General features: G+C 41.2%; 1 protein-coding gene across 1 annotated transcript in view; it reads right to left on the reverse strand.

Moving 5' to 3' along the window:
• Positions 1 to 13,128, reverse strand: part of pgm5 (phosphoglucomutase 5) — a 201,782-nt gene that overhangs the window by 45,617 nt on the left and 143,037 nt on the right. The window contains exon 7 of the mRNA XM_063047659.1: positions 5,494 to 5,609. Coding sequence (XP_062903729.1) covers positions 5,494 to 5,609 — 116 coding nt within the window. The remainder of the gene's footprint in view (positions 1 to 5,493; positions 5,610 to 13,128) is intronic.

The following is a 13,128-nucleotide window of genomic DNA, read 5'->3' on the forward strand; positions in this document are numbered from 1 at the left end:
AATGTTTGCAAAGCCAACAAGCTGAGAGTGCTCTGACTAAAATGGAAGAGTTTTTCAACTGTTCCACCAAACAGCTGGCAAAGAGCCTGCAACCTTCTCTGAGAAACTGTGCATCATTAAGAGGCATCCTTTTATAGGCGAAGAATGACTTTCATGAGGCACTCCAGAAGAAACTTCATACTGCCAGGGAGGCATCGAGATCTGCAAAATTGATTCTGCCAATAAGCACCACCTCACAAATATTTATATTAAAATTTTTTAGACATGTGTAAAGTAATGATTCTAGAAGAGGCTCTGCCTGGTGAAAGGAAACGAGAACAGTTTGTTAAAGTTCTGGTAAATGGATATTTTAAATGAATTCAGAGCACCCAAATCAGTTAATTCTGCTGATTGGCCAACCTTGATTGTAAGTGTCCAACTATTGGCTGCCTTTGTTTCCCTTAAACTTTGGAATTCCCTCTCAAAACCTCTCCACTTTTGTCGATTTCTTTCTTATAGATGCTCCTTAAAACCTTCATTTTTTGACTGAACATTTGGTCACTTATCCTAACATCTTATGTCTCATAATCTATCTAGGATGTGCCTCTGCAGACTTCACTATGTCAAACGCAGAACATAAATGCAAGTCATTAACAAAGAAATATGCATTTAAAGTCAGTGGAAAAAAAACAGAGGTTCACTGCTGAATTAGCAAATGTGATCTATTGAACTACAGCTGCAAGTTTGTCAACCAGCTGAATTTCCATTCAGCTGACAAATCCATGATTAAGAGATATTGGGATTTGTAATACAACCATTCTTCTCTGCTTTGACCCGTTTGACTCAAGTAATGAGTTGACTTTTGAAGGCCCTTGAATTGATCATAATGTTCATGTCCCATGCATTAATGTGGAAAGATCATGACCATGTTTTAGCAGTAAAACCACGACTAGATGATCTGGATTTGCTATTACTGAATACTGAAAGGACTTGATAGAGTGGATGTGAAGAGGAGATGTTTCTGTTAGTAGGAGAGCCTAGGATCCAAGGGAACAGAACAAAGGGACAGCCACTTAGAACTAAGGTGATGAGAGATGTCTTTAGCCAGAGGGCAGTAAATCTGTGGAATTCATTGCCACAGATGGCTGTAGAGGCCAGTTCACTGGGTGTATTTATGGTGGAGATTGATAGGTTCTTGAATCGCAAAGGGGGTAGGGTTACAGGAAAAAGGCAGCTGAAAGGGATTGAGAAAAAAATCAGCTATGGTTGAATGGCAGAGCAGACTCAATAGGGCAAATGGTCTAATTCTGCTCCTATATCTCCTGTTCTCGTAAGTTCCTGTGCACTTTTGGATTCTTCCGCAAACCCCAGAAGGCTGAACACTGCCAGCAGGTTTGTGGTTGTGCAGCACAACAGCCTGTACCGGACTTAAATGCTTACTTCGATGGCTCGTGTAGAGTTGCAGTGAGGATACATAAGGATACAGTCAGCTAAGAATACTAGAACATAAGACCATAAGACAATAAGACAAAGGAGCAGAAGTCGGCCATTCGGCCCATCGAGTCTGCTCCGCCATTTTATCATGAGCTGATCCATTCTCCCATTTAGTCCCACTCCCCCGCCTTCTCACCATAACCTTTGATGCCCTGGCTACTCAGATACCTATCAATCTCTGCCTTAAATACACCCAATGACTTGACCTCCACTGCTGCCCATTGCAACAAATTCCATAGATTCACCACCCTCTGACTAAAAAAATTTCTTTGCATTTCTGTTCTGAATGGGTGCCCTTCAATCCTTAAGTCATGCCCTCTTGTACTAGACACCCCCATCATGGGAAACAACTTTGCCACATCCAATCTGTCCATGCCTTTCAACATTCAAAATGTTTCTATGAGGTCTCCCCTCATTCTTCTAAACTCCAAGGAATACAGTCCAAGGATACAGTCAGCTAATAATTGTAATTATTTGCATTTGCTTCAATGTTTGTAACAATTTTTGCTTTTTAAAGTTTGTAGAATTTTATTCATTTTAAGTTATTTCATTTCTAATCAAAGTTATTCAGAACTACTGGGAATCTTTAACAGAGAGGAAAGATGGGGACATATTACTATGCCATTTGTCAACAACTTCTGGAAGTTTTGGAGATCTGAGCATGTACATCATCTGAGGTCCATGTGCTATGTGGGTCCTCATCACCCTGTTCCAAAATGGCTTTGGCCAATATAGGCGACTATAGGATCAGGGAGGGCAAGTTCTGGAGAAATAGGGAACGGGGGAGGGTATGTGGGCAGTGGGGCCTACTCACCACAATCTGGATCAACAGCTTTCGTCTCATGTAATTATGGCAAAGCTGAGCAATGACTTCTCTTTAACTGCATATTTTGAAATGCTGCTTTTACAGTAACATAACAAATTAGAGCAACTAATAAAGGTGAGATAGAGGTAACGATATTCTATTTGCATTGTGGTAGAAATGCCACAGACTGAGTGGACTCTTCCTGCTGATGCGTTCCTATGACAACCAATCTGTTCCAGATGCTTCTGTATACATATCAGTCAAGATAACTTGTAAACTCTGACACAACCTCAAGAGAACTGACACCAGTGGAGCAATTCTATACACAGATCTATTCTTTGTCATGAGTTCAGCATAGATCTGCCGTGCTAGGGTTCAGCTTTACTGTACACATTCAACATTGCGATGGCTCTATGTTAACACTCCCCTCTGAGTCAGAAGGTTGTGAGTTGGAATCCCAGTCCACAGACTTCAGCACTTCATCCAGGCTGGCAGACATGTCAATGCTCCACTATGGGAGTACAGCACTGCTGGAAAACCCTGAAGAGATGTCCTGCGGCTGAGGTGATTGTCCTCTAATCACCACGTCTATCTTCCTTTGCGCTAGTATGACTCCAATTAGAAGAAGGATTTCTGCCTCATTCCCACTGAGTCCAGTTTAGCTGGGGCTCGTTAACATCATTCTCAATCAAATACTGACGCTGCTACTGTGCGATCGAGAATCTCCGGAGATGAAGGCCCCAAATCGTCGGTTTTGCCTATTGCCTGTTGCCGGGGCCGGGGTCAAAGAGCTCGGCAGAGATGGTGCTCGGTGCTCGGTGTCGGAGAGCTGGTCAGCGGCTCGAAGTTTTCGGATGGACTCGGAGTCGGACTGTGGTTGGATGCTTCCAGGATGCTGCATTGGCAAGTTGGCGGTGCTGGAGGTTTACTGTCTGCGTGAGATGTTGGGACTTTCGAGAGACTTTGAGACTTTTACTGTGCCATGGTCTGTTCTTATCAAATTACGTTATTGCTTTGCACTGTTGTAACTATACGCTATAATTATGTGGTTTTTGTTAGTTTTTAAGTCGGGTTTGTCATGTGTTTTCGTGATATCATTCTGGAAAAACTTTGTATCATTTCTTAATGCTTGCATTACTAAATGACAATAAAAGAGGACTGCGTTTCCTCATAATCTAAAAAAATACTGACTTGATATCAAGAGCAGTTCTCTCACTTCACTTCTGGAGTTCAGCTCTTTTAGTGGAGCTTAACGTGCACAATGTTTCTGCCCATTATTTACCTCTCAACTAAATTACTAATGTACAACAAACATATCAACATCAATTCACTGCCCATAGATCTTGTTGTGTATTAACTAACTCTACATTGTAGTGCAGGGAAGCACAATGGAACATCATGAGGTTTTGAAAAGGCATGGTTATCGATCGGTAGACAAGGGATAAGAAGAAACATTTTTTTAATATTTAGGAGCTTACACCTCAGCAATACTTAAGTTTTTGGCATTCAAGCTGGGCATTTTTACTGCTGAATGTGGTGTGTAGAAGTAATTAATTTTATTAAGTAAACCTTTCCCACAGTTTCATTGACAGGGTATTGCCAAATAAAGCCAGTCAATGAAACATTCCCTCTCTCAGAACGAAAAGCAGCTGGAATGTGCACACACTTGCTTTCCCCACTGACGCTTGCTTTTCCCTCCTGTTCCTCAGTGATTTACACAGTGATGTACCTCACGCCACAAAGAAATGTTTGCCCTCAATAAAAAGTTTTACAAGAGAATTTCCATCTGCAGCTTCCTTATGTGGAGAGTTGTGGAATATTTTTGACACTTGGAAAATGTTTCAGAAATTACAAACTGTCTCAAGTTTGGGCACCATGGTAGGGAATAGTAAGACCTGATTGGGTGTAGCCCACCCAGCTTCAATTCTAGTTACAAAGTGATTGGATTGGCTGATACTGACAAATGTAGAAGGAACAGGAGGGACAGTAACTTAATATCTTAAACAACAGGAATTCTGCAGATGCTGGAAATTCAAGCAACACACATCAAAGTTGCTGGTGAACGCAGCAGGCCAGGCAGCACCAGAGATGCTGCCTGGCCTGCTGCGTTCACCAGCAACTTTGATGTGTGTAACTTAATATTTTATCAGTTTGGTCCTATCCCTATCATTGCTGTTTTAATCTATACGTAATTGTTGCTCGAAAATCTTACTAGAATAAGGAAAGAGCTTACCAAGAAAGAAGTTGAGGTGTTTTTTTTCTCAAACATCAAATGTCTGCATGAGGCTTAAAATAAAATGGTCAAATCACCGTTCGATATGAGTGCAGTGAGAAAATGGGCCAAATGGCCTCCTACTGTACCTTTGGACCCTATAATATCACTCTGGATGTATGTCAGTGGGACACCAACAAACAGGTGGACAGCAAATGGTACTCTCTGACTGTGTTGCAACATTTTCATACACAAAATTAAAAACACATGTAATCTTTGAAGTCATCTGTTTGCTTGGTAACAGAAGTACAGAGAGGCATCAGTGTTATGGACTGATAGGAATTCAGTTTCGTTGTTGTTCACAGTGTTAAATCCATAAGATATAGGAGCAGAATTAGGTTATTCAGCCTGATGAGATTAACCTGCTATTCATGTTTGTTCTTTTTTTTTGTCAACCCTAATCTCCCTCTTTCTCTCCATAACCCTTGTCTCCCATACCAATCAAGAACCTATAAATTTCTGTCCTAAATACACCCAATGACTTGATCTCTGCAGGCCTCCATGGGAATAAATTTGACACATTTGCTACCCTCCTCATCTCAGTTCTAAAAGAATATCACTTATCCTAGACTCTCCTACTATTGGAAACATCCTCTCCACATCTACTCTACCAGACTTCGCAGATTTTGGTAGGTTTCAATGAGAACCCCCTTCATCCTCCTGAATTCCACTGAGTGCAGGCCCAGAGACATCAAAGATTTCTCATATGTTAAGCATTTTATTCCCAGGATGACCAACAGAATTAAATGAAATTCACAGCACTGAATCAGACCACTTGAACTATCTAGTGCATGAAAGCCTTCCTGTGAGTATTGAGGAGGTGTTGCATTCTTGAAGGTGCTAGCTTTCAGGTAACATGTCTGGTTCTCCCTTAATAGTCTTGATTCTATTTGATACTCTGTGCTAGTTAGTTCAACTTGAAGGCTGGGAGGGAGTTCATTACCTGTACCAAAGCTCTCCTCCCCACAAAGAGAGCACTTTCCAGCATCCATTAAATTCCCAAAGAACTTCCAGCCTGTTGGAGTTTCATAAACCGGGATCTTCATGGCTTCACCCACCCTGTAAAAGCAAAACATGGGGATTGCTGCTTTTATATAAAGATCGGTTAAAATAATCTATGGATTCAGAAGCTGACAAATTCAAGCTCAGTCAGAAAAGTAAGGCTGTCTTTCCCAGCACAATATTGTAGGCATTAAAAGATCCTATGGTCGATACATTAAAGAGCAATCAATTCTTCTCAGCAATCCAGACAATATTCATTTCCAACCAATTTCAACTATAGATTATCTCCTTGCTATTATTCATTGCTATGTATAAATTATTTGACCAGGGCATCACATTTTATGACAGTGACCACAAAAAAAGCAAGATTTGACACACTTTACAATCTCAGGACATTCCCAGCTTCCTCACAGTCAATGAAGTAGTTTTGAAGTACAGTCACAACGTAGAAAATACAACAGCCATTTGACCAAATGCAAGCCTTAAGAACAATAATTGTCCATATTGATTTATAAATGAATATTGACCAGGAGCCTGCCCTCCTTCAAATCAGAATAACTATGATATCATAGATCTTGTTTACGTAATCTGCACTCTCCATAAATTGCTACATATTCTTCCATGTATAACCAGTTTACGCTCCCTTCATTGTTAACAGTCCTCTATGTTCAGAGTTCAGGCAAAGCATGGCTTCACCAGGATGACAAAAAGATATGATTTATGGGCATGAACTTTTACGTTACAGAAAAGGATTATCTATTTGAGGTGTTTGATTACAGGAGTTCATGGAGAAGAAAGAGAGAAAGCAATTCCGCTGGTAAAGGGGAAAGAAGGGACATCACTTTATAATTAGAACCAGGCCGTTCATTGATGGTGCCAGGAAGCACTTCCTCATACAAAGACTAATAGAAATCTGGAACTCCCTCAAGCAAGAAGCTGTTAAGTCTGGTTGGGGGGGGGGGGGCATGTGGTGAGTGTTCAAGAGAACATTTCAGAATGAGCAGGCCATTTTCCCCAAGCAAGAATGTTGAGATTTACATAACCAAGGTAAAGTACTTGGATTTGAGATACGCATGGGGCAAGGTCTAATTGAATGTTGAAACAGCCTAGAGGGATTGAAGTCTCCTGCTGTTTGTATATGCCTTTCCCTCTGAGAACATTGAATTATATCTTGCCCTCACCTCCCCACAGGAGGTGAACCCTGGATTCGTTCCATCTGTTCCAAATGTCACTGAGAAGTGAAATCATTCTGATTAAATATGCACTGTGCAACAAAAGTGGAGAATTTCCATTGCTGTTGTGGAAACTTTGCCCAGTCAGACTGTTTATTCAAAGCATTAATCATCATTTCCACATGGCTTTTTTTCTTATCATTGGCATAGGAAACTAAGTGCCAAGTTGAAATAAGGGTTTAGAAAAGGAGCTTAAATGTGGACACCTTTCTGAAGTACATTCAATTAAAATTGGTCAGAGATTAATCATTTCTTCACAGACAGAGCACTTGGCAATTCCAGAATTCCAAATGGGATCCATGGCAAGATAGCGGATTGGATTCACAATTTGGCTCAAAGGTAGGAAGCACAGGGTAATGGTTGAGGGTTGTTTTTCGGACTGGAAGCCTGTGTCTAATGCTGTATGACTAAATGAAACTGCATTACTGCAGAGAAGAGAAAATCTGCAGGTGCTGGAAATCCGAGCAACACACACAAAATGCTGGAGAAACTCAGCAGGTCAGGCAGCATCTATGGAAAAAAGTACAGTCAAAGTTTTGAGCTGAAACCCTTCGGCAGAAAGGGTTGTCCGCATTACCACAGAAATTCATAGAATCATACAACACGGAAGCAGACCCTTTGCCAAACTCATACAGGCTGACCAAAATTCCCAACTAGGATAGTCTCACTTGCCCACATTTGGGCTGAATCCCTCTAAACCTTTCCCATCTATGCACTTTTCCATGTTCTTTTTAAATGTTGTTAATGTATCTTCCTCAATCACTTCCTCTGGCAACTGATCCCATATTCCAACCATCCTCTCGGTGAAGAAGTTACCACTCAGGTTCAATTAAAAAGACACATACACCCATCTCTGCCCCTCATGATTTTATACACCTCCATAATATTACCCATCTCTCCTACTTTCCAATGAATAAAGTCCCAATCCATTTAACCTCTGACCAAATCACAGCCCCTTGAGTCCCAGCAACCTTGTAACTTTCCTCCGCACTTTTTCTCCAGCTTAATGACACCTTTCCTATAGCAGGATGGCCAAAAGTGAATACAATATTCCAAAGATGACCTTGCCAGCATCTTGTACAACTGTAGCATAACAACCCAACTTCGACACTCAGTGTCTTGACAGATGAAGGTCAGCATGCCAAATGCCTTCTTCATCACTCTGTCTATTTGTGACCATACTTTCAGGGAACCATGTACTTGTACTCTGAGGTCCTTTTGTTTTACAATACTTTCCATGGCTTGAATGTTCACTCTGAAAGTTCTGCATTCAGAATCGGGTTTAATATCACTGGCATATGTCATGACATTTGCTGACTTTGCGCAGCAGTGCAATACAATACATAATAAAAGAAAAAAACTGAGAGTCACGGTAGTATTATACATTATATATTAAATAGGCAGTGCAAAAATAGAAATAATAAAGTAGTTCATGGGTTCAATGTCCATTCAGAAATTGGATGGCAGAGGAGAAGAAGCTGTTCCTGAATCGTTGCATGTGAGCCTTCAGGCTTCTGTACCTCCTCCTGGATGGTAGCAATGAGAATGAGGCATGACCTGGGTGACGGGGGTAATTAGTGATGGATGCCACCTTTTTGAAGCATCGCTCCTTGAAGATGTCCTGGATATTATGGAGGCTAGTGATGGAGCTGACTAAATTTACAGCTCTCTGCACCTTATTTTGATTCCTGTGCAGTAGCCACCCACCGCCACCCCCCTTTCCAGAGATTGATGCAGCCAGTTAGAATGCTCTCCATGGTACATCTGTGGAAATTTTTGAGTGTTTTTGGTGACATACCAAATCTTCTCAACCTCCTAATGAAATATAGCTGCTGTCTTTCATTATTCAATATTAATTTATCTGTCCATATTAATTGGTCTTCCCAATATGCAAAATATATGTCACGTATCAAAACGTGATATCATTTTGCCTCCTATGCACTCAGGGAGCTAAACTACACAGCCCCTGATGCAGAAATCAGGAAGCATAATTAACACACCCATCAGTTGTAATGCAAACAGCAGGCCAGCTTCAGGTGGCTTCATCGTTAGAATAACTTCCAGGTACGGCCAACATTGATGACACAGAGGGTCAGCAGAATGAATCAGCAGGTTCACCTCCATGCTCACTTCATAAAGGAATGATGCATGGTGTCAGATTAGGTGTTGGAAGGTCTCTCTATTTTACACTCTACTTTTAATACAGTCCATTAAATCTCTCTCTTTTTCTAACCTCTGTTCCAGTATTTCATTTGGAAATTCCGTGACAAATATTATTTGATAATATCCAATGAAACATGTTGGAATGGTTTGCTACATTAAGGATACTGGAACTGTATTTAGTTTATTATTCTCAAATGTACTGAGATACAGTGAACAGCTTACATTTGCATGCCAACCAAACCAATAACTCCATACATAAATACATTGATGTGTGGCACGTGGCTAATTGGTTAGGGCATTGGACTTGCGATCTGAAGGTCGTGGGTTCAAGCCTCGGCCGAGGCAGCGTGTGTGTCCTGGAGCAAGGCACTTAACCACACAATGCTCCAGTCTACCCAGCTGAGAATGGGTACCGGCAAAAATGCTGGGGGTTAACCTCGCAATAGACTGGTGTCCTATCCAGGGGAGGGGGCGGGGGAGTCTCGTACTCTCAGTTGCTTCATGCCAAGGAAACCGGCATTAGCACCGGCCTGATAGGCCACAAGGCTCGTGACAGACTTCAATCTTACTCTTAACATAAATGCATTGATATTGTGAAAAGGGAAACAGAATGCAGAATTATAATATTATGTTTACAGAGAAATTTGCAGTGCAGGAGGTAGATTTGGATATCAAAAGTTCATCTTTTAGCACATGAGATATCCATTCAAGCGTCTGATAACAGTGGTTCTTGAACCTGGTGGTATGTGTTCCTAGATTTTTACATCTTCTTCCCAATGGAATGGTGGAGAAGAGAGAATGACCAGGTTGGGAGGGGTCCTTGATTATGTTGGCTCCTTTCCCAAGGCAGTGGGAAGAAGGGACAGAGTTAGTGGAATAATGGTTGATTTTTGTGATGGACTGGGTTACATTTACAACATTCTGCAGTTTCTTGTAGTCTTGGGCAAAGTAATTGCCCCACCAAACTGTGATGCATCCTGTATCTGTAAAAAATGGTAAGAATCATTTGGGGAAATGCCAAATATCGTTATCCTTCTGAGGAAACAGATAATATAAATGCAGTCTGTAGCAGTTGAGTACAATAGATAGAACTCTTGTGAAATCTTTCTCTGATCTTGGAGGTGAAATAGGACAGTATCTGCCCACCTGCTCACACCTCAACCACTTCGTCACCCATGCCAACCACCAGAAATGTTTCAGGAAGGCCCAGCATTATCTGAACATCTTTGTCCTTATCCCTGATCTGTAGTGAAGAACTCAGACATTGATCTATCTATCACTGTTTGAACCATGTAATGAGAATGCATTGTACCGTGCATTGGGCTAAATCATTGCAGGAGGAAATTACAATACGTGGCCTTTCTGACCCGACTTGGGATAAAAGGAATGTTTTCATTTTTAATATCTCCCTATAATTCAAAGTGAACCCAGCCCACCTACCCTTCACGGCCAGCAGGAAACAGAGCAAAATCTACTTCTCTTTGCTTTGTTGAAACCTCTGTTCAAAGTCTTGTGAAATGTCATCTGCGGGTTTAATTTTAGTTGAGGACAGTCAGGTCTAACAGATTTAAAACAGCGATATTGATGTTCTTTTGTTAATGGAACCACAATTACGATTTTGTTTGGCACAAAAACCTTGTTGAAAATTTTGATTTTGTTTTCAAAGACACATTTTGTCCTTCACCTGCTGTGGTAACTCCACGACACTGAAAATTAGTCAGATTAAGGCTTCCTGTTTACAACGCGGGGAGGAGATTCAAGAGATTCTGTAGATGCTGGAAATCTTGAGCAATGCAATTAATATGTTTGGAGGAGCTCGGTGGGTCAGCAAGTATCTCTGGAGGGAAATGAACAGTTGATGCTTTGGGCCAAGACTCTTCACTATGGACTGAGAAGGAAAGTGGCAGAAACCGGACTGAAAAGGTGAGCTTAGGAGAGGAGCTCAAGCTGGCTTGATGAGGGGGAAGGTGGGTGGGTGGGTGGGGTATAACCATATAACAATTACAGCACAGAAACAGGCCATCTCGGCCCTTCTAGTCCCTGCCAAAAGGATGAAAGGAAATGCCATAAGAATCTGGGAGGTGATAAGTGGAAGAGGCAAAGTGCTGAAGAAGATTTCACCTCCCAGATTCTTGCTTCATCCCCCTACTCCACCCAACTGGCTCCGTATCTTCTCACTTGTACTCCTTCTACTCCTCACATCTTCTTTTTCTGGCATCTCTCCCCTTCCTTTCCATCCAGATGCAGGGTCTCAGCCCTAAGTGTTGACTGTTTATCATTTTCCATAGGTGCTGCCTGACCTGCTGAGTTCCTCCAGCATTTTGTGTGTGTTGCTTTGGATCCTACATCTGCAGAACTTCTTGTGTTGCAGAGACAAGTCCCAGTGCCTGACCTGTCCTCATACCCACAGTACATCTGTGGGTCATCCCACCAATTCTCCCCAGGATGTCATTGGTTGTGGTCACTGATGGTAATGTCATTAAATATCATTGAGGCATTATCAAACGTGTTGAGTGATGGATCTTGTGTGGCATGGACATTTACTTGTCAGTTTGTCTAGGAAGCAAATAGTTTCTCCATCAAGTCTTGAATAAAGCCAGGCTTCCCAGTCTTCTGTCTTGTTTACCTGTTATAAAACCTTTCGCCGAATCTTACAGGAAGGATGCAGACAAATAGTTGGGGTGGGGGCATATTGCCAGGTAGTAAGGACACTCAGATCAAAGCCACTGTCATCTGCTTGGATCTGAGGATTGATTAGCTCCTGTCACCAGTTGAGCTCTTCGGCAACTGACTTGATTGTTCCTCCATTCCCTTTGCCATCAAGTCTGAAAACCTGAAGAGGATCTGGTTCAAAGTTCAAAGTAAATTTTATTATCAACATACATACTGTATATGTCACCATATATAACCCTGAGATTCATTTTCTTGTGGGTATGCTCAACAAATCTATAGAACACTATTTACAATGGGATCAATGAAAGAAGAACCAGAGTGCAGAGGACAACAAACTGTGCAAATGCAAATTTAAATAAATAGCAATAAATAATGAGAACATGAGATGAAGAGTTCCTGAAAGTGAGTTCAGTGGCTGTGGGAACATTTCAATGATGGGCCAAGTGAAGTTGAGTGTAGTTATTCCCTTTTGTTCAAGAACTTCATGGTTGAGGGGTACTAGCCATCTTTGAACCTGGTAGTGCAAGTCCTGAGGCTCCTGTACCTTCTACCTTATGGCAGCAGCAAGAAGAGAGCATGAGCTGGGTGGTGGGGATTGATGATGGATGCTGCTTTCCTGCAACAGTGTTTCATTTAGATGAGCTCAGTGGTTGGGAGAGCCTTACTTGTGATGTTCAGAGGAACCCAGGCATGTGGCAAGAATTGGCTGGAGAAGGTAGCCAAGGTAAAACAAAAACTTCCTCCAACTCTCCTGGATGTTTGTGTTCCTTGAAATCTGATTGTTTTCTCTCCCCATTTCATTGTTAACTCTGGAACTAAACCTTTCTGCATTTCTCTTCTCTGTTTGGACGTTCATTAAATTCTACCACCTTCATCACGCCTTTGCTGTCTTTCGTAATATCTCCTCATGTATCCCAGTCAGATTTTCTTTGGCAACACATGAATATGAATTACTATGTGGAAACTCTGTGTAAATGGATTTTATTCTTAAAATGGAGAAATGCAAAGCTGTTTTCACTTTTATTTCAACACCATCAGGCTGTTAATCAAATGCAGGTTAATTGGATTAGTATAGATTAGTACAACTGTTAATCAAATGCAGGTCAATTGGATTAGTATAGATTAGTACAACTGTTAATCAAATGCAGGTCAATTGGATTAGTATAGGTTAGTACAACTGTTGACATTGATAGAGTGGGACAAAGGGCCTGTTCCTGTGCTGTACAACGTTATGACTATTTTGTTGTCTGATGGATTGCTTATGTCAGATACTTCCAATGTAAACACAAAGATATAGAGCCTATAAGTGTACCACTTAACGTTAGCCACACACAAAAGAAGAACTAAATGAAAACTATAACTCTCACAGCTTGACATCAAGCTATGTCCCTGTCATAGTCTAGACTCAACAGTTATGACAACGAGTGAAGCAGGTTTTATATTGTAATAAATATAATTAAATCAGGTTTACGTTCTAGCTACAGTTCTATTGTCAATTCTCAGTGCAA

This window comes from Mobula hypostoma, chromosome 5, assembly GCF_963921235.1.
Source record: "Mobula hypostoma chromosome 5, sMobHyp1.1, whole genome shotgun sequence".
NCBI lineage: Eukaryota > Metazoa > Chordata > Chondrichthyes > Myliobatiformes > Myliobatidae > Mobula > Mobula hypostoma.